The sequence below is a fragment of the Thunnus maccoyii genome, chromosome 3, assembly GCF_910596095.1.
Source record: "Thunnus maccoyii chromosome 3, fThuMac1.1, whole genome shotgun sequence".
NCBI classification, from domain to species: domain Eukaryota; kingdom Metazoa; phylum Chordata; class Actinopteri; order Scombriformes; family Scombridae; genus Thunnus; species Thunnus maccoyii.
This window is the reverse complement of record NC_056535.1, coordinates 32,079,897-32,103,149: the sequence shown is the minus strand read 5'-3', so window position 1 is coordinate 32,103,149 and position 23,253 is coordinate 32,079,897. Positions and strand designations below refer to the sequence as shown.

Here is a 23,253-nt window from a genome sequence, read left to right as displayed (position 1 = left end):
AGCGAGACAGACAGAGAGAGAGAATAAAGCCCATAAAAATATAGAGAGCCATTCATGACTTATAAAATAACAGCCATTGATGTGCAAACCAAAACTGCAGCGTAGATGAAATAGGTGATATTTTATTGTTCCAGCCCCTAAGTCCCAGTCTGTATAAATAGCTATTGATTTAACATGTTTTATTCAGCCAGCCAGGCGAACTTTCAGGCCTGGGAGACGCCAGCTGCTCGTAGAAGGCGAGACTGCTGCTCTGTCAAGGGCTTTCTGTTGCATTTTGGAGCATTTTCATCTATTGGCTAAAGGTTTCTCCCCAAGTTCCTTAATCTGAGAGGCGTTTAGTTGTCTGTCTGCGTTGTAGCCGGGGAGTTTAAGTGCTTGGAAAACGAGAGAGAGAAAAAACTTGTCTTATTTTCTCGGTGCAAACGTACGAACTGTCATTATCAAGCTAAATTATACCAGATGTTTTATGCCCAAAGCAACTTACATTTTTCCCCTTACTTAGAGGTTGGGAGTGATTTTGAGGTTCATGTTCATGTCTTTCTATCTCTCTCATGTTTTTGTTTTCTTTATTTTACCTATTTCTTGTCTTCTACCATCAACCTCTCTTTCTTTGTCTCAAACACGTAAAGCCACAGTGACACATTCACACATCAGCGCTCCGGCCCGCAGGCTCAGTTGAAGTGAGGCACACAGCTGTCAGTGCTTTTGATTCGAATCCGCAAATGGAGCGACGAGGGCCACCACGACGTCCATGAGCGTGAAGTGCCGAGATCCTCCTCCCACCACCTCGACCCGAAATCTAACACACTTACACACACACACACATACATCACCTCCAGCCTCCGAGCAACCCGTTTTACACAAACATCTTGTTATCACGCTCTCTGTTTGCTCTCTCGCTTCCTCTCTCTCTCTCTCTCTTACGCTTTCTTGTTCAGTGTCTCAGCCTCGGTTTGGCTCCGGCTCTTTATTCTTCTTTCACTCCTCGGTCTCCATTTTTCTCTTCCACTTCTTTTTTTTTTTCCGTCTCCCCCTCCCCATTACAATTCATTTTATTATCCAATGTGTTTTGTCACAATGGTATTCATATAATGAGACTAAATATGAGCTTCTCTCAGTGTAAGATGAAAAACACTCAACATCTCAATTTCAGTTTTCAATTCTGTGTTCTTTACTGGCATGCAAATTGAGAACAATATTACCAAATAGTAAGACATTTAAAGATAATTAGTTTGTACATTAAGTTAACTCTCTCTCTGGAATCTCTCTGATATTCTTATATACTCACTTCAGCTCTTTTACACTCTGTGTTTATTGCAGAAAGCAAAAAAAAAAGTCATTTTATTGGAAGAAAACCTATAAATACTTTGATTAAAGAACTTATACATATAATTTGTTTCCATTGTTAAAAAGAGACTTTATGATATATCTGACATGGTCATATTCACCTTTACTGTCCGTTTTATATGTGAGTCTCTGGTGTCTGAGTCTAGGTTCAGTTGTCCTACTTTTAAACCATAACTTAACCGACTCTGGTTTTAAACCCAAACCCTTGTCTGTCAGGTTTTGAAGTCCGTCTGGGAAACAGACTGATTTGAGTCTTTCTTGTTTCTTGCTATTTGATGTCCGAATCATCGGGTGAAGCTACGAGGCGTTAAGGACCTTCAAGTCAGATATAAGGAGTACTGAGGATGAAGAGAGAGATATATCAAGTATCAAGCATGGTTTGAAGCTCGGTGTCTCGTTCATTCTTGTTCTCAATCTCAGTCAGCCTTTCTTTAAAGATTTATTTTGACCCCTTAGTGGATTTGCCTGAGCAGAGTGTAACAGGAAAGATGGATATATGGGAAAGAGGGACAACATGTAACAAAGCTCCTCAGCCAAATTCAGCTTGGAGACGTGTTTACTGTACCTGGTATCGAGACAGATCTCTGTATTATTTGTTTTCACTTTCATTCTGCATTATATCTATTAGGGGTGTGCTCGAATACAAATACGTTATTCGGCAAAGCACAAATAGTGTTTTTTTTTTTTTTGTTTTATACAAATTATTTGTTTTCAGGAAGAAAAAAAATCATGTTAAATACCAGCGCACAGGTCGATTACATCACTATCTGCTCCGCTGTTACGTCTATCAGCAGGTCTCAACGAGGGGAGTCACATCCACCTGCTACATGACGCACATTTCCTAATTTGGACATCAGTCCCGGAGTTGGGGGTGTTCCCCAGAGATAAAGCTGAACTACTGACACAAATGAAGTGCTCCCTAGGGAACTCTTATTGTAACACTTTAATTTTCTAAAATTAAAAGCGTAATAAAAACAAAAACAGGATTTTTAAGCCTCTTTCCACTTTTATTCAAATACAAATACAAATACAAATAATTGTGCTGCCTCAACAAATACAGATACAAATACAAATACTTGGTCCTCTGCATATCTAATATCTATATGTACACTTATACTCAGTCTGTTGAATGTAAACAAGAAGAAGTTTGTGTTTTACCCCATTTGTCTGTTGATAGCGAGATATCCTAGAAGATAGACGGGGGCACTCTCTTTCTGAGTATTTGTTGATTTCGGTGGGGATCTGAATCTAGATTAATTAGACCTCCATTTCTGCTGGTGGGAAAGTTTCCTAGTTGTCAGTCAGCTAAAAGTGCTGCCCTCATGTTCTGTTTTGTCAAGAAGTTAAACCTAGAAAACAAACCAAAAGGAGTCATGAACCGTTCCAGAGGCTGTAGCTTTGCGAGTCGGAGAAGAACTTTGCATCGGTTGAGGTTTTTTTGCTCCACCGAGCGCCTCCTGGTTCACTCACATTGTCTGTCTTCATATCTGTCTCTTTTGTTCGTTCTCTACCTCTCGCACTTGTTCTCACCTTGCCTCCGCACTTTATGTATCTATTTTTTTCTGACTTTGAGGCTGAAAGACAAACTGAAATGCCCTCAGAGGTCCTGACACACACACACACACACACACATGCACACATACACAGGGAAGTGCTGAAGTGTGTTTGGGGGTTGAATTGCTATTAACGTGTTTTTTCCCACCAGTCAATACTCTTTTGTACTGACTGTCATTCACAATGACAGCTGTCCCCCAGTGTTCTCGCTCTCTCTCTCTCTGTATGTGTGTGTGTGAGAGAGAGAGAGATATTTTGTGTGAGAGAAATATATGTTTCTGTGAAGGGGGACCACGGCAAATTATCCCTAGCTCCTGTTTGGCAGCTTTCATAAAAGATAATTGCTGATGACCAAAGATGAGTGTGTGTATGTGTGTGTGTTTGTGTGTGAGAGTGATTTTTTGTGAATTCATGTGTGCAGTCATTGACAGTTGTGGAGTGTGGAAATTCGCCAGTAGCAACATTACGACATACAGTACATTGACATTTCTTTTAACGGAAAAACTATTGAAGTGCTTCTGTCTGTCTAGTGGCCATGAGTCAATTTAGTCAATTTGTTCCAGCCTCAAAGTGGAGATCATGTGGAGATACACAGACCTGTGGTAAAGAGCCAACATCACTTCAAATCTAAAATTGATTTGTATGACGTTTAACAGACAATTTAGTAACACATGGTGGCTTCATTGGATTTGCTCTAATGTGACAGTTTGGTGTTTGTTTTGGACTGTTTACCCTAATAAATAAAAAAACCTACATATATAAAACTGAAAATTGGCATAACGTCACACAGCTTAAGTAATATTCAGTTTAGCAAGGAAGATACTTGAGGTGAACAATAAATTAGACTTTAATTAGTAGAATATTATGTTTGAATATCAGAAATCCAGTTTAATTTTGAGTGTTTTACCTCAGAACTGCAAGCTAGCTTTACCTTGTAGCCATATTTTTATATAAACAACGGATAAAACTATTGTGTAACATATACTGATAAAAAGGCAAAAAGATATAAAACATCTTGAGCAGAAATTAATGAAACAAAACTGTGCTAATCAATATTTTTCAGATAAACAATGGATAAAATGGTTGCGTAGTGATGAACCCACAGAAAATGATCATGACTCTGCAGTTTTCTTAATCACTACATAGCGTTTTAGCATCTTTCAGCCTACAGATTGTTATTTTTGTTCACCGTCATCTCAGTTTAGCCTTTAGCAGTTAAAGAGTCGGATGTTTTCTTCAGGAATTGGTCAAAAACTGCTAAAAGGAGAATGATAATTGGACATTTGTCCACATAAAGAAGACTCCAGATGAATTTTAATGTTGTTCCATGTCTGCTTATTTTGTAAAAAGGCAGCCAATTGTAATGTGAAATAATTAGCCACAACTTTAAACAACAAAACGACAAAAAATCAGTTATTGCTGATGCTATAAGCTAATGAGTCCATCAAGAGGCTCTAAATTACACTAAACTTTGCTGGTCTACAACAGAAATAAACAAACAAACTCCTGAATCCTAATTAAATTACAGTACTTTCAAATATATATATGCTAAGCTATGATAACTGAAAATACAGTATGCTACGCTAAGCTAACCTTAGCCAAAGTAAACTGCATTACATCCAGAGCTTAAATGTGTTGAACTGTATGTCTCCTGTCTGCCTCCAGATCACCTACAAGGCCCTGAGCTCTTTAGACCCCAGCGCTGATTTGACAACCCAGAGGGGAAGGGTGTTCAAGCTGAGGAACGAGACCCATCACCTGTTCGTCGGTCTCTATCCGGGGACCACCTACTTCTTCACCCTCAAAGCCTCCACAAACAAGGGCTTCGGCCCGCCCGTCACCACCCGCATCACCACCAAGATAGCAGGTAAAGGACGTTTTAGATCTTTGAAGCGCTAATAGTTTTGAGTTGCTGTTGTTTGGTTGTTTGCATCATTACATTAAAAATGTGTTTGTTCATATGACATTTGTTTGATCTTTCATAATCACACAGATATTGTGACACACTCATGTTTATTTTTACAATAACAGGAGGTAAAGAAAGCTTGTTTGTGGGCCAGATGGTGGGTTGTCATGTCAGTCAGTTTCTCTGTGAATGTGCCAGTCACTGTTTTTGTTTGTGTCTTTGTTTGTGTCTTTGTTTGTTTGTCAGAGTGACCGTTTTCATATCTCTCTGACTTTTTCTTTCCATTTGTAACCGTCTGTTTACGTCACCCGCCTCGGCCCATAGAAAATGTCAACGGCACCGCAAAAAAAAAAAGGAAAACAATCAACTTTCGAAGCAAGAACTGTGAAATGTCCTCTGATGTTAATGCATTTCTTTATTCTGGAACAAGAGGACTTCTCTATTCTTTTTTCCAACTGTTTTGTGAATGGTGTTCTTTGTTGTTTAAATGACAGAATGACTGATTCGAAAGAAAAAAAAAACCCTTTCTCTTTTCACTTTTTGTATGTCTCTCTTCGCCCTTTATCTTTTTGACTTACCCTGTCTGTCTCTCTTCAGCTCTACGTAATTCTCCCTCTTGTCTCTCCATCGCTTTCCATTTTTCCGCTTTCCTCGTCTCCTTCGGTGTCTCGATCGTTTTCTCCCTCTCTTTAATCTTCTGTCTCTATTCCTACCTTTTCTTTTTTTCCTTTTGTTTTTATCTTACTCTAATAATTACTTCCCACATGGAAGTCTGATTGTCTTTCTGTCCTTCACAGGATGTTATTATTTTTATTGCCTCTTCATTAAGGTAGCTGTAACCTTTAGCAATGTTTGTTATTAGTATATTTGTGGAGACACTCACTGTAGCTTTAAGCCAAAAGCTGCCACAGATGTAATTCTCACAATACCAACTTTACACTAAACCACTGTTGTTCTATCACTGAGAGGAGCATTTTGTGGAAAAAAACAAATGAACAAAACGATGCAGAATAGTTTCAGGATAAATGTGGTTTATTGCATTAAAGCACAGACATACATTACATGCAGGATAAATGCAACTACAACTATGCTTCGTACTGTTTATAGAACTGTTTATCAGACATAACTTTTTACATCAAATGCTTACAGTGGCAGGGAAATTCTGAATTTTATTGAGGAGTTGCAAATTCTAGGAGGCTTACGATCATGTAGAGCAGCGAAGGCAATGATGCACGAGGTGAACAGCTGCCAACGTTTCTTGTAGAGGTGACAAACTTTATTACCAGAACAACATTCATCTGCTCAGCTCGACCTCACATAAAATAACTGACTCCTTGTATCATCCTGAGAGATTTATTTCAACATATGGTGTTAGAAAGTAACTTCTCAAGTCACTTTTTTTGTAATTAGATTTCTTCAATCTTAATTTCAGTTGTGGGATCTGTAAATTAAATGATTACTTCTGGTAATAAAGGTAATTCGCACATGAGGTATTCAGGTTGTCAACATTTATTGACCTGAAAAGAAACAAACATTGCTCTTAGGGTGATATATCTCCACAATTTCCTTCTAAATCTATGTATTGATGCCTAAAGATAGTAACTTATAGTTACTGTGAGGTTGCATCTACTTTTCAGAAATTCTTCTTTTGTGTTTAAGTACAACCTTATTTTCATTATTACCCTCTTTTTAGTATTAAAAGTCAGAAATCCCTGTCCCTAGATGATTTGAAGAGAGCTTCTCGCTTTAATGTTAATTAATCTTATTACGTAATTGATCAGTGTAACTTGACTTAATCCACACGTGATATGAAGCAGAGAGAATCTTTTTTTGTAGCTTTTATGTACTCATGTACGGCCAGCTCTTTTCCTTTGCTACCATCTTTTAATATTCATGCAGTCATACACGTTCAGTCCTGGAAGCAGCAAGTGGCCACTTGTTACAAGATGTCATGAGGTTTATGGTAAATGTGGCATAAAATCACTTTATTTTAATTATACCAAAGGGTGTTTGAGATAAAAATGCTACACATATCACATTTAACCTCCTGGATGATGTTAGTTTTAAATCTGACAAGGTTTCCAAAAGTTCAGATTGTGAATTAAACTCCCTCCTGCCCCCCGACTACACAAGTGAATCCTGAACTCAACCTACCGGCGGTGTTGAGTGCTGATCGAACCGCAGAAGACTGCAGTCTAAATGTGTCATCAGCGTGTTATCGGTGTCGTCCTATCTGTCAACACCTACAGGGGTTTTAACATGACCTTTTCCACTGAGCCCCCATTCCTCCATCATCCTTTCAAATCTTAACAACATGTTGCTAAGAAGGGACAAAAAAAAAAAAAATCCACAGATAACAAAGATGTCTTCCTTCCAAATATCACGCCATCCCCAATCTTCATTATCTCATTCAGGGACCAAAGGATGAAGAGATATAAATTAAATGATGCAGACAGATAGAGATGGATGGACACGGGAGGAGGGGTTGGACTCGGTGTTAATAACCTAAATGCCACATCAATGAGGGGAAAAAAAACGTTGATGTCTTACTCAGATAGGCGTTGATGCTGCACCTCCGATATGAGGTCATGACAGATGTGAAATTAAAAACCCCCAATGAAATGAAACGTCTGAGAAGCCTTTCGGAGTGACGCATACATCCGTCTTTTTGTTGCTCTTAATAGCACCTGATGAGATTACTGTTGTCAAGATATGATACGACAATGTTAAAATAAAATTAAAAGATCTAAGCCCCAACAGATTTATAGATTATATTTGTTTGCAAATCTTTAAATAATATATGAACTTCTGCTGATATATATTTTTACAGTATATTACCTCATGAGTTTGTTGTTTTCTTTTATATCAAATCAAAATAATGAAATATGGCCTGACAGCCTTGAAATATGCATTTCCACAGTAAACCAACCTGAAAGAATACGTAAACCTCATTTGTTGTATCATGATTTGTTTATCGATTTAAGAAAACTTGCATATTTTACTTATTAAAACCCATCTTTCATTGTGTCTCTGCTCTACTACACAATTTAGAAAGGTACTAGTTGGGTTGATGAAATTTGGGAGGAAGGGGTGGGCTGATTATACTGCAGCTACAGTAAATATAGCTCTAAAAGTTATGCTAGGCTATTAAATGCCGCTTCCAAAGCTGGAAGTGCCATCCTTCAGTAAAAGGCATCCTGGTTTCAAATGTCAATTTCTGCATTGTTTTTTTGTTTTTTTTCCCATCAGCTCCCATGATGCCAGAGTACGAGTCTGAGGCTCCACTAAACGAGACAGAGACTACCATCACCATCCTGCTGAAACCTGCCCAATCACGTGGAGCACCTATCAGGTAATTTCACCTCTGAATCTTATCTTCTGTCTCTTATGTTCTCCTACAATCTTGTTTTTTCTCCCAGCATCTCTTTTACTTTCCTTCCATCGTCTTAGCTTCCCCTCCTGTCCCGCCCTTTTCTCATCTCTCTTCTCCTGCCTCTTTTCCCCTCTTTCCGACCACTTTTCCTTCTCGTCTTCCTCAAGGGTCTCTTTAAAGCCATTAAAGTCACTCACACATAAAGTCCAATTTGTATGCAGGGGAACTCGGAGAACGGGACCCTTTATAAATTTGACAGTGAAACGTCTCGTCATCAATCACATCGGTCCTGGTAGCTTTTTAGCCGCTGCCATATGGGAATTCAACCTCAAGCAGGCATGACAAGCCTAAATGTTTGATGGTAATTTGACGATTTGAGACTTGCTGCTTTAGTTGAAGCTCCCTGCCGACGGCTTGTTGAATTAAAGGGATAAAAAGGAAGTTTTGGGGGGGCGTTTTTTTCATGTAATACACAAACAAACATGCAATCATGGTCACAAAAACACATATGTGACATACTATAGCAAACACAAAAACAAGACAACAGACATACAGTATCCCTTGCAGTTCATAAATCAACTCTAGAAACTCTTCATTCAGTCAGTCAACAATAGGGGTGTGCCCGAATACAAATACGTTATTCGGCAAAGCACAAATATTGGGTTTTTTTTACAAATTTTTGTTTCATACAAATATTTTTAAAATCATTTGCTTTTGGGTAGAAAAAAACAAAACATGTCAAATACCAGCGAGCAGGTCATTTATAGTTGCTCTGAGGGGAGTCACATCCACCTGCTACATGACGCATATTTCTTAATTCGGACATCACTTTAATTTTCATCTTTAATTTTCTAAAATTAAAAGTGTAATAAAAACAAAAAACAGGATTTTTAAGTGCACTTTTATTTGAATACAAATACAAATACAAATAATTTTGCTGCCTCAACAAATACAGATACAAATACAAACACTGGGCCCTCTGCACATCCCTAGTCAACAAATAGCCACCTAATATGCTTTGCAAAGTTGCATTAGTGCTAATATTGCTAACATCAGGCTGTGAGCTTATAACGTTTTGAAAGATGATATAGTGACAACTAATCCTGAAGTAGTTTTAGTGAAAAGCAGCAGGTTGCATTTCTAGCATTTCTTTCTTCATACTGTAGTGAGTACATTTTTCTTCAAAAATGTAGAAATACTATGAACACATTCATGTTCTATTCTGACATCTTTTTTTCATTCTGACACAGAGTTAATTTATTCCTTTTCCTCCTCTCTCCTTTTTTCAGCCAGCATGTTTTTTAATTAAAAGTTCACTTTGAACATGTGATCTCATCCATTTAATTGGTGTAGAGGAGAACATTATTCTCCGTGCCTTTAGGGAAATACAGCCTCGACAAGGGTGCGTGGAGAATATATATCACTTCAATTTGGACTTGGGGAAATGGATTTGTGGAATGTGAGCGTGGGTCAGTGGTTTAGTGTTAATTTTGTAAATCCCATACCATATCTCACCATTTATCACCCACACATGGCAAATATATCTCGTGTTGAATTAGGCTGCACTCCAATCGCTAACATCTTTGTGTTTATCAGCCCGAGATAAGCCCCTTAAAGTGTTTGCTTATGTGTTTTGTGCAAGTATTACATGTTTTAAGTGCCAACAGATGCATGAAGAGTAGCAGGGAAAAAGCCATCTGTTGCTTAATGTGCACAATAATGTTTTTGCAAGAATTGTGGTGAGTTTTTTTTTTTTTTCTTTTATTCGCATAGAGGTCCTTGTTTCTCGAGCTCAGGAGCTTAGATGAGGCATGTTTACTGAAATAGCTGCACTAAGAGGAGCAGCTGTTGTGGTTGAGACACAATAATGTATACAGCATACGCACGCTCAGACACACACATCACATCCTCGGATGTATACGCATTCACACGAGTGCACAAGGAAGGCAGCTGCAAAAGCTAAAAGTGGATTTCAATTCACACGCATTTGTGAGTGCAGATAATCATCACAAACTCATAAACATCCATGATGAAAATATGTTGTCCTATAAAAATACTCACATTCCAGATGTACGTCAGTATCCTCTACTCCTACGCTTAGTTAGAACTCAAACCTCAAACCAAATCTAAACTGTGAAGTAGTACTAATGAGCGAAAGTGTCCTCGTTCTCTAAAAACGCCCTCACTTTTCACACGTTTTACAAATGTTGTCACTTCTCAAAAATATCCACATTGTTTACAGATGTCCTCACGAGCCAAAAATATGTCCTTACTTGTCAGACTCTTTTCAATTTCCAAAATGTCCTCATTGTCAAGGTCTAAAACTCAAATTGTTACTCACAAAGAGAGAAGAACAAGAACACACACACACACACACACATATGAATATGGAGAGAGAGAGAGCGAGAGACTCATCTTTGGTCATCAGCAATTATCTTTTATGAAAGCTGCCAAACGGGAGCTGGGGATAATTGGCCACGGCCCCCTTCACAGAAACATACATTTCCCTAATTGCGTATAATTGTGAAGTGAGTTCTTGGCGTGGAGGACGGAGGTAATTGCAGAGGGCCGCTGCGTTTGTCCTGACCACTAAAGAAGCCCTCAGCCATTCATGAAGCCTCTCAGAGTGGAATGGAAACACACACGCACACACACACACACATGCAAGAGCCGACACACACATGAAAAGATAGACCTTTTAAGTATATAAACACTCCTCCACGCACCTGTTGGCACACACACACACACACATGCACGGGCACACCTGCTAAAGTACGTGCAGGACAAGCACACTTGCTAGAGTGCACACACACACAGACACAAGGTTGGTAGAGACACATCTGGACTGATGAATGTGTATGAGAGCACACATGTATACAAAAGGAAGACCTCACAGCTCTCTCTCTCAAACACACACACACATATATATATATTTTACTTTTAATTCATACTTTGCTGCTGAGTCAGCACCATAAATGATCTGCCAGCTACTTTGTTAGAAATTTTGCTGAAGTTTGCTTCCGAAGTATATCCACCATTTGGAAAAAAGTGACCCGTGGAACAAATTATACTCCTTTTTACAGGATAGTGAGCATTTTCCTGAAGATTCTACACAGATCTCTACTGGTAATGCTTTTTGTGCCAGAATAGATATCAGGCACTCTGGAAATTAAAAGTTTTTAATAGCAGGTGCTCCATAGTGATTGAATAGTGGGGATAAGTGTTACTGTCAGATTCAAAAAGATAATTGTTTTAGCTGAATTAGGTTAGATATAATGCAAAAAAAACCCGAATCTGTTTTAACATTTCAATTCACGATGTAGGGATAAAACCATAGACTGTATAAAAATATGGACGTAGTTACCATGACGTCACCCGTTCGTTTCTGAAGAGCGGTTTTGAAGCTCCAAGCGAGCCACTCCGGCTGTCACTATCTTGGCAGTGTAACTCCCAGCCAATCAAAAATGGGCAAAGAGGTGGGCCGAATGGCTGAAACAAGCCACCTAGCGGCTGGTGGACCTGTCACTCAAAGCAGCCATGTCCTTCATTATGCATAACTTTACGGCTTAATAAAATTTGGAGCCTCAAGTGGCCATTCAAGGAACTGCAGTTTTTGGCACTTCCACATTGGCTTCATTTTACAGCCTCAGAGGTTGCCGCTTGGATAAAACAAAGAAATAGAAACCACGCACTGACAGAAAAACTGTCACCCAAATAGCAGAAAACAAATTGCTTTATCCAGTCAAAGCTGGACCAACAGTACATTTTCTAAATTTTCTCCTTTTCTTTTGTCAGATTGGTATAAAGTTTCACTCAAGCAGCACACAACATCATATTTTCAAAAAAGAGGCACTAATGTAGCTTTACTTGTGTTTTCAGCTCCTACCAGCTCGTTGTGAAGGAGGAACGTAAGTCCAAGACCCGCCGTGCAGCCTCCGAGGCCCCCGAGTGTTTCTCCGCCCCCGTCAGCTTCCGCAACGCCTCCGTCTTGGACTCGCCCTACTACATCGCTGCTGAACTGCCGCCGTCCAGCCTCACAGTCGTGCAACCGTTCACAGTCGGAGACAACAAGAGCTACGGCGGTTTCTGGAATCCTCCGTTGTCACCAGCCAAGAGCTACAGCATCTACTACCAGGCCATGAGCAGAGCCAATGGGGTGAGTCTCGATACTGTATGAGTGATACACAAGGATGTAATACAAGGTGCAAAAAAACACAAAAGTGATGACTATAACAATGAAGGGTGTTTTCATGGGTACCAAAAGGTATTGATTGGAAATTTTGAAAGGCTGATATTTTAAAGTTTAATCCCTTTCATGTCAAAAAAGTGGAAATTTGCTCAAATGTGTAGAATTTGAACATTTCTGACTTTTGTCATAGTATCAAAACAGATGCTGTGGCAGATTTACCAGGACTGTCTCTCCATCTATTTTATAAACAAAATTCATTGGAATTGGAATAATTGGAAAATTGCTAAAATCACATTAAAATTGGTCTTCAAAAGGGTCTTTTCTCCTCGGCTGGATGTGAAAACTTAAAACAACATTTTAAACTGATAGAAGAAACTCAAAGAATACAAAAAGAAAACAAAAGTTTGCTTTCTTGGAACCATTCATCAACTAGTTGTATGAAAGGATAGAGTGGCCATTGTCCCTGCAAGCTTTAAAGCCTTGTATGTGTTAAAAGGCAAGTCATCACAGGGTGGAAAACTGCTGCACACCTCCCTAAGTTGAAACTCTCGAGTACTTTTGGCCACACCAAGGTGAGGTGATCTTTTTTATTGTGGCAGTAGCTGTTTGAATTACCCTCTTAAGGAGCTGGCAATGCCAGCAAAGTCAATTTTATGTCACCTCTTATCAGAAAAAAAAAGAAAAGACAAGAAGAAAACTCCCTCTAGTAATCTTCACTCCCAGAATTCATCTGTCTGTTTGCGTCCCCTCTTTGTCTGGCAATTATACCCTCTGCAAATACAACAACACCTCGCCCACCTCCCCCCGCCTCCACCCTTCTCATAACTCATTCACAACTTGAACTTGGCTTTTGAATTTCCATAATACTTTGAACTCCCGTGAGAGTTGCTTTAATTTACCACTGCCGTAACCACAGTAACTTAGTTTGGCGAGCAGGGGCTGGCCCAGCTGGCTGACGTTGTGATGTAATATCCTCCTCTTCCTCCTGATTTCCCACAATGCACTACCTCAGAGAGAGTATGTGTGAGTGGGCGTGAGTGGGGGGTGGTGGTGGTGGTGGGGGGGATTCTTGCATGATTGAACAAGTGTGCAGATGAGTATGCATTTAAAAGTGTGGGTGCTTGTGTGAGTGTGCTCTGTATATGTGCAGAGCTTAAATCCAGTCATATCAGAATTCCTTATTTGATTGGATCTCAGTCAATCCAATCAGTGTGAGGTTTGTTTGGGTCATGGATTGGAGCATTGTGGGGGTGGTGGGCTGGTTTGTGGAGGAAAAGTAAATAGAAAAAGCCTGTGCAACCACTGTAACCCAGATGATTTGATAAGTAAGTCAAGCATAAAAAATGGACCCACATTCATAAAACTTATGATTTTCTGCTGATAAAAGCAGTTTTTTTTTGCATCCATCCAAATGAGAAACTGTTTTCTGATTTTCTTTTTTCTAACGACCCAGCTATTGCAAGTAGCAGAATGGTCATTTTTGTCTTTGAGAGACATTTGCACAAGATTTGGAATGACAACAGAGGGCTTTGTCTCCTGAACGTAAACAATAAAACAATGGATGCAAGTTTTTTCTCATTATTCATCTCATTATTCAACATATTTAAGATTTAACCCAAATTTTGGCTGTATGACAAAATAATCTCAAACTCAAAGGTCCACTTTTCTTGCTTTTTTTTTGGCATCTTCACCAGTATCTCATGGTGTTCATGGTGGAACTAAAGGTGTCATTGTTAGACATTTGGTTTAGGCAACTAAAACTACTTGGTTAAAGTTGGGGGAAAGCTCATTGTCAAGGTTTAAAGACACCAGTATTGACTGACTGAATGAGATGGGATATGAGCTATGGTCTCCGGTGTCAAGTTAAAACCTTTGTACACCAAACCCACCAAAGAGGATTTGCCATAATCAGGGCTGCAACTAATGATTATTTTCATTACTGATTAATCTGACACTTATTTTCCTGATTAGTCAATGAACCGTTCAGGCTATAAAATGTTAAAAACTTGTGCAAAAAACGGCATTCACGACATCTCGGAGGCCACGGTGGTGTCTTCTAATTGCTTGTTTTGACTGATTAACAGTCTAAAATGTTAAAATATTCAATTAACTGTCATATATGAAAAGGAAAAACAGTGAATCTGCACATTTGAAGATGGAACCATCAAATGTGGCATATATGCTGATTCATTTTCTGATGTTTGTTGCAGTTCTAGCTGTGCTGTACCAACATTATGCTATATCTCTGCACTGTCTTGTGAGAGAGTCCATTAAAATATTAAAATGATGACAAGAGACCACCACTAAATTCAACCAATGCTGTCATTGGACGGTCTTCTTGATCCTCCGAGCTGCACATTTACTTGTTCGCTTCACAAGGAAGTCAATAAACAGCGGCGGGTCACGGTCAGATACACAACAGCCGCCCTAGAGCTGGTAGACTCTTAGTGCCTTCATGAAGGATTTGTCACCAGGCTCAGTGTTTTTATGACAACAGCTTGAACCCAACCCGGTCTGGTTGAAGGACATGTCTCCTTTTACACAAAGGGACAATAAAGATCTTGCGTCAGTCCTTTTTTTAGCCACACTGCTGGCCACGGAGAAAATTAAACTGGCCAGTGAATCCACTGTGGCCAGTTGTCATTTAACTCTGAATTGGCTGCTGAGCCACGAAGAAGAATGTCAGTATTTGAATAATTTATTCTCTAAAATTCAATATCTCCATTATATACCGCTGCGGTACGGATATGTGAGAGTGATATTTTGTCAATCAAGGATTTAAGTTATCTGCTGTCTTCACAAAGTCCTGTAATTTTTTAAATTTCATTGCTGTCAGTCATTTTCAGAGAGTAGGTGTCTTTATTTTTCACAAGCCTCATGTTGGAAAAGAAACTCCTCATTTACATTTTAGAGGACATGGCTGGTTTTTCATAGTTTGATCCAATGGATGAAAGTCTGTTCCTCATTCTCTGCATGTCTTGGATAATCCTTCTAGTTTTTTTTTTTTCTTCCCCCTCTGAGCTCCACCTGTCCATCAAGGAGAACATCTCTCTTCCCCTCTTTCTTTTTTTTCCCCATTTTTTCTGTCACTTTCTCTCTATTTCACCCTCAATAACATTTAGAAGAAATCGTTCCCTCAATCCACCCACTCTCCATCTCCTCATTGCTCACTGCTGCCGTCTCTGTCGCCGCTCTAATAGGAAAAAAAATCATGTCTCACCTCCTTTCCCCAAATTCCCTCTATTGTCCTGTCTTTCTTCTTTCCCAAATCCATTTCCCTCTGTGTGTTCTGCCCACCTCATCCTTTCCTCCTATGATTTCATTTAACCCGTCATCCTCCATCTTCTGCCCTCTCGTTCTTACCCCGTCTCTCTTTCCCACCTTCCTTCCTTCCATTCACGCACATATTGCATGCTTCTTTTATTCCTCTGTTTGCATTCTCTCCTAATCAATCTCATCATTCTCATCTACTCTCACCTTATTTGTCCACCTACCTCTCTTTTTCCTACCTTTTCCCTTTCACACAGTTCCCTCTTCCTTTTTATTTTTTTTGCTTTAACCCATCTCTCTCTTTCTTTCTCTCTCACTTTCCCTCCCTCCTTCTCTCTCTCTCTCTCTCTCTCTCCCCCTCTGGGGTGACATCAGTCTGATGCCAGTCTCTCATCTCCCATCATTGTGCCAATTAGTCGGCGCACTGCACATTAAAACTGCTCACCAACGGCAATTTTGATGTCTCCCTTGGAGTTGTGTAATGTCACACACACACACACATACATATGTGCACACATACACACAAGCCACCCACATTAAAGACAAACACACACACACACACACACACACAGAGACAAGAATAAAGTGCCCTGGGCTGTGAGTAAGAGAAGTAAGAGCCAAGAGAGTGATCGGGGACTTAGGGATGAGGAAGAACGAAAGAGGGATGGGGGAATAAAAGTCTAAAAAGAGTGAAAGAGACATTAAAGAAGATATAATACTGGAGGGGAACTTGGAGGAGGACAGGGTTAAAAAGAAAGAGTGGGAGAGGGATGAGATGAGATGAGATGAAGAGACACAGGAGACTCTTGATGGGTCAATATGACACGTAAGGGTCATGTGATCCACAGAGGCGGCCAAAAGCATCTTCATGTCCTCCAAAGTGAGTGACAACATACTGTAGGTTGTTTGGCTGGGCCCCTTAGTTCCTTATAATGGAAACCGTAATGCTATAGCATACCAATGTGCTTCCAACTTTGTGGCAATAGTTTAGAGAAGACACTTCAGCATGATAATGTCCTCACGCACAAAGCCTCGTGCATAAAGAAATGGTGAACTCAACCCGATCCAACACCTCTGGGAGCAAATCCCTGCAGCTAGCTTCCAGGTAAAATACTTTTGGCCATGTACCCGGCTACCTCCATCTGTCAACCCTTGTCAGCGGTCTCTGATGAGTCTATTCAGGAGGTAAAGATGGAAAAAATAGCAAAACTAGTAGGGGAATGAGAAGGAGAGGAACAAGGAAAGAAATACCTGAAATCATAGCATGATTGAGGACAGATGGACAAGGGTTGAGAAGTAAATTAAAAAAAGTAGAAGTTTTGATTTAAAGAGAAGGAGTAGAAGAAGAGAGGTTGTCTCGACATACTGGAACACAGATATCGTTGCACGGGCCAACTCCTTACTAAGTCAGTGTGGATAAATACATCAGTTAAATGGATAAAATACAGGATACGAAATTCAGATTAAACCCACGGGAGGACGGAAAATGAGACGAGACAGACGAGGAAGCCCGGAGACCGAAGGAGCGAAGGGAGCGAAGAGACAAAAAGCGCAAAAAAAAGTAATGATGAGAAAAGTGAGGAGAGGATGGAATTGTTGAGGTAGAAAGTAGAAAGACAAAGGAGGAGGACAAAGGAGAGGAGAAATGGGGCGAGAAATGGCACAAAACAAAAGGAAACTGTGACACACACACAGAAAAAAAAAAAACATGCCCTCCCGCGATGTGAAAAATGCAGCCAGACACCTTTCTTGACAAGTAAAAAGCCTCAGGGGTTGGCCAAGGCACTCTGACAATCAACGTCATTCACACACACACACACACACACACACACACACACACACACACACACACCAAGCAAGCCTCAGAGTGCAGATTTTGGAAGTTGTAGGAGAGAGACAGATAGAAAGAGAGATTTTTACCAACTGACAGCGGATGTCAATCAAGATGCACTCAGCTGACTCGAGAATCCCTTAATGCACTTTTATTCTGTCTCTCTCTCTCTCTCTTTCTCACTCTGTGTGTGTGTGTGTGTGTGTGTGTACATGCTTGAGTAAGAATTTATGTGTGTGCATGCATGGTGACAGAAAGATTTTGACATCAGCCACACCTTTAGCCCAACTAAAATGTGTATGTGTGTATGTGTGTGTGTGTGTGTGTGTGTGGATGGATAATGTATACGCTTCATGCTTTTGTGTGCGTGTTTTTCTATATGTGTGTGTGTCTGTTTCAAGAGAGCCATTAACAAAACTGGAGTCATTGAGACATGGAGATATGGAGGAGAAAGACAGATAGTGTGAAAGAGTGTGAAAAGGAGATAAATAAAGACAGAGTGACAGAAAAAAAAAAAAAGTTGTTGCCCGGGCTACCTTAGGTTGCTTGGGAACCTCAACAACCAATCACTGTATCCAGAGGTCAAAAAGAAAACACATGGTTGGAAATTCTGCCTGTCAGTCCCAACACCGACCCAACCGAATGTTTGATGGAAAGAAAGAAAGAAAGAGAGGAAGAGAAAGAGAGCAGTGGAGAGAGAGAAAGATAGATAAATGGAAAGAGAGCAAGCTCACCCACACAGCAGCTGCATCTCCCATACACACTTAGTATTCTCGTCAGACTCAACAAAGTTAACTACTACACACACACACACAGAAACACACACACACACACACAACGTGTCTCCGGTCTCCACACCATAAACAACTTCCCACCTCTCGTCTCCCAGCCTCTCTGGATCGAGGCAGGGCAATAAATTGGCCTTACGTTTATTAACTTTGCTTCTAGCGGCCTCCTGAGGTTTTAGCCCATTAGCATGAGCGCAGACGATGCATCGCTTCTATTCGAGGTGACTGTGAATCCAGAAGAGCCGGGCCTCTAAATGGACCATAAATAGGCAGGATAGGGCCAATTTCTAGAAAACACATATCACTGGTACTGTACTCAGGGAACTGATCTTATTCCCATGGTGGCTGTATGGAGGATATACACCACACTTAGAATGGGAAAGTCCACTCATATGACAGGCCTGTGTTGTTAATGTTGCTTGAATACATAGCATAGACCAAACAGCTGTGGGATATGCTACTGTAGCAAATTTGGACTACTGCTTTAGTTTATAATAAAAGTTTTATGTCATTATGTTTATCCTCAATGAGTTTCCATTGAACATACATATAGTATATATCATTTTAAAGTGGAATATCATCCCTATACTTTATTTATGTGTATACTAGTTGATTGACCTTGCACAAAGAAGAAAAAGAGAAAAAGGGGATCACTGGACTGGTTTTATCTCTTTAGTGGGGCATATTAATGCTTACAAAATGCATTCATCTTTTAAATTCTTCCTGTATGTCCTCTTAAGCTCCTTTTAAGAAATTGTAAAGATATACAGATGTACAGTACTTCTTCTCTCAAATGGAATCAATCCAACCATTCTGTACAGATCTTTTAAAGGGGTAATCAGTGAAATTAATAGAAAGCAAAGGTCTCAACAAGTAATTTCCCACCTGGAGATCAATTTCAGTCTCAATTTCAGTCATTTTTACAGTATCATATTTACCGAAGAGCACTCGTTCTCAGGTAAACAATAATAACACTGTTTGAAAAAGCACCCAAACTAGATATTCTTAGATCAGCGGTGAATCCTATCCAAACATTTACTTCACATTTTTGTAAGACTTACATAGTGTCAGATATTGTATGTTGACAAAGGAGTAAACGAACAAGACTGAAGTTAGAAGATGAAAAAGATAGAAACACATGAGACAAATGAGAGAATTAGATGAAGACAGCAATCAGACGGACGGACAGACGGACAGACGGACAGACGGGAAGCAGACAGAGATGTAGTAGAAGCAGGTGTGTTTAGTCTTGTGGAGAGATCCAGCTGAGAGGCTCACACCATCCATCATCTACTAACATTCATCTTCTCTGCTCTTTAACTTCATAAGCCAGCCCCCCCAACACACACACACACACACACACACAGGAACACACAAAGACAGATGCATCAGTATGCAGACACAAGCACAAAAATGTGACAATAAATGTGTGAAATCCAGAATATGAACAAAATTTTTTTCTTTCTCCTGTTTTGTACACCACGATACTCTTTCTCTTTTGATGTGACTGATTGATTGCAAACAAACTGAAATCCACTTTCACATAATTCAACCACAATATTTTAGAATACACCGAATATTAAACTTTATTCACTCCGTCTCTCAGTTTGCATCAATGCCATTTTTCTCCATCATAATCTGACAGTGTGACACCTGCAGGTAGATGTCACATTGCACATTGACATCATTCATCAATCATCGTGATCAGTTTTGAGCATTGCGAGATACTTTTCTGGCTACCTTCCCCTATTTACTGTATGTACTGTGTATGTACATGTGTGGCATCTGTCATTCAGACCTGGAGAAGCAGACAATTATACTCAAAACAGCCTTGAAGGGAACTATTTTCCTTTGAAGTCAAGTACACAAAATGTGTTCAAATTTTAACATCATAACAGAAACAAAAAATAGGACACTCATGTAGTTTTGAGCACGTCATCAGTAGGTTGTTAGAAAGGACTCCTCTTGTTAGCACAGGTAAAAACACCTCCACTTTAAGGCTCTGACGAGATGTCACGCATCTCCCAACATTCACCGCTGCTGTCACCGTGGAGATCTGAAATGTCTATGTAGAAATAATAACTACATGTATAATAACAATACAAACAACATACCAATTATCGCTATAGTGAACTGCTGAGAAAACACCCACAACCAAAATTATATGATTGGATGGTTTCTGCTGATTTACCTTGTATACACTTTCAAGACAAGCTTAGACTGTCAAATACCAGAAACCGTCATATAGCTGAACCCATTGCAAGTCCGTTTTAGTACCATAAACAGTTTAAAATAATCAGTTAAAGTACATTTTCCAAATTAGTCTTTCCTAATATCCTGCAGACAGTATAAAGCATTTATGCAACCCAGTAGCTAACCAAACTGCAAGCTGTTACCATTTGTATGCTATGGCCTTTCATTTTTAGCTTGATTGTACCCTTTCCATATATTAATGAGGGTAAAAAAAACTGGATTTTCAAACCTGCCACTGTTTTCCCATACGCTTCATGCACTTCATATTGTGACTTAATAAAGTTCTGCTGTTATTTCAGCTACCAGAATACATTGAAAGACAGGCCTTGTAGTTTCAGGTTTCAGATTTCAAAGAAAAAGAAAACAACTCAGTAGTGATATGACCTGAAAAGGAAAAAATGTATAGGAAAATAAATCTACGCCGGGCAGAACCTTGGGAGTTATTTCGTTCAAATGCGTGACAGGCGTCAGTGTCGACAGCTGCTGTAGTCATCGTCTTTGATGAAGACAAATTGGCCAACATGTGAAGTAGGCCAATCTCTCTATAATAAGTGGGTTAGATACGTACACTTACCGGTGACAGCACATCATTGAGGGAAGAAAAGAGGAAAAGACAGGAGCAGTGAAGGAATGAAAAGATCTCGAATAAAGGAAAGCACACACCTCTTCAGGTAGTGACAGCCCGTCTGAAAGAGAATGACAGGAAGGGTGGAAGCAAAAAACAGAGGCCACTGGAAGCATGTAGAGGCTTCACAGAAGGAATGAGTGTGGGATAGATAGAGACAGAGGTGCAGAGATGCTGTCAGTAAGTACTGATCTGATGACTTGCAGGTCAGAAGACACATAGGCCTGCATATATAATCATATTATAAGCATTTAAGTCACTATATGTATGTCAACATGTAGTAGGGACTAGCTTCACACTGAAATATAGGCATTGGAATCTGTTGAATCAAAGGTTGTAAATAACAAAGACGTCTAAAAAAACCCCACTTTTTTCACATTTAGCATCTTTTGACGCTATGCTATGTACACAACTTGTGTCTTTAAGTGGGTACTTATGCAACACATCTTCGGAAAGCTAAGATTCTTGCGAATCGATTGATGCAAACGATTTCAAGATACAATCACAACAGCAGGTACAATCAACGCTTCAGTCAGACCACCAGCAACAATCCAAAATTCATGCTACTCACCTATGAAGCCTCATATTACTCAACTGACTGATACAACTTTAACAAAAAGGTCTTGTTACATCCGCAAAGGTCCAGTCATATCCAATCTAGTAAAATATTTAGTCCAAAACACATTATTACATCGATAAATATCCATAAACCACTGTTGCATAGTTTCAAATTAGCCAGCAGATGTCTTAATCTTCAACATATTCTCTGTATCAATATGGCGGCTGCACTCTGAAGTTTCAATTGACACCTCACTTGACCTTTCAGAGCCAATGAAATTCCGAAAATGACAATATGCAGCTTTAATGGTTTCTATAAAGCCACAACATTGAAATTATGTGAATTTAAATAGTTTGCTGTGTACAAACTGCTTTTCCACCGTAGCACTTATTTTGACTCTTTTATATGCATAAAGTTTAGTTTCAACAAGGGACCAAAGCACTAAAATGTGTTTATGCTTCAGTTACTCTGAAGCAGGGGTTATTTGGTGTCTCTAAATGGCTTTTTTCTGTGGTATTGTTATTAAATTTGAACTTGGACTAGTTAAGGCTCCATGCTGTGGTCCCACTGTGTTTTCCAGCTAATAAGTCCCAGCTATAGGTCATCTACAGTCATCTGTTTGCAAAAAAAAAATATTCAGGTGGAAATAAAAGCCTTCTACTTCAGTGTGTTCAACCTTCTATTACTCAATACCAGTAACACTTAGACTGATTCTGACTTCATAGTGTTGCCTTTCAATTTACTTTAGGTATGCCTTGGATAGATGTTTTAGGTAAATTTTACAGGAATTTAAGAGGTTAAGTGCCATTAATACACTTACTTAAATGTTTTATCACTTTATTTTTATTGTACAATCTTCTAATTATAATAATGAGCATTCCTTCACAATATGGTTATAATATACTTATATAGGGGCAAACACAGTGTTGAAAGAATATTACAAAGTTGAAAAGAAATTAAAAGTGAGGTGAAGGAAGGGAAGGAAAACAGTAAAGTAAAGCATTGTCGTACTTACAGCATATGGCTGCATCCAATCTATAATATATGTACATGTAACGTCCCACTTGAATGAAGGTGTGTATTGTACATGCCTGCTTGTGTGTGTCCATGTTTTCATTATGTTGGGGGTGTGAATTGATGATGCCCAACACCTGCAGCTACAATACAACTTATTGATTCTGCTATTATTAATGTGTTTGTACATGTGTGTTCTGAGAGTAATCAAGCTGGTCTGTGTATTGCAAAATAGGGCAAAATAAGAAACTAATAACATAGTCTCATGAGCTCATTGATCATCTTTAGGGACTAATAACAGTGTTGGTATGTGTGAGCAGTAAAGTGCAGTATGTGTTCGCTGTTTAATCCAACTTGTTTTAGTTCAGTAGCTACAAATTGTATAGACTTTTAATTGTTGTTGACCAATTTCTGAAGCGTGCCATATGACTCTAAATTGATTTTCTGGCTTCAAGACAGCTATTGGTTTCTAATTTCAGTTCACCATAAAAATCATATTAGCTCACTTGGGTAACCTACTCTATAAATGGTCGATGTGAAACCT

At 39.3% G+C, this 23,253-nt stretch overlaps 1 protein-coding gene across 1 annotated transcript in view; it reads left to right on the top strand.

Moving 5' to 3' along the window:
* The window catches only part of ptprt (protein tyrosine phosphatase receptor type T), a 289,634-nt gene that overhangs the window by 136,549 nt on the left and 129,832 nt on the right, over positions 1–23,253 (top strand). Inside the window, exons 12-14 of the mRNA XM_042406727.1 lie at positions 4,567–4,768; positions 8,057–8,159; positions 12,060–12,336. Of these exons, the coding sequence (XP_042262661.1) occupies positions 4,567–4,768; positions 8,057–8,159; positions 12,060–12,336 (582 nt within the window). The remainder of the gene's footprint in view (positions 1–4,566; positions 4,769–8,056; positions 8,160–12,059; positions 12,337–23,253) is intronic.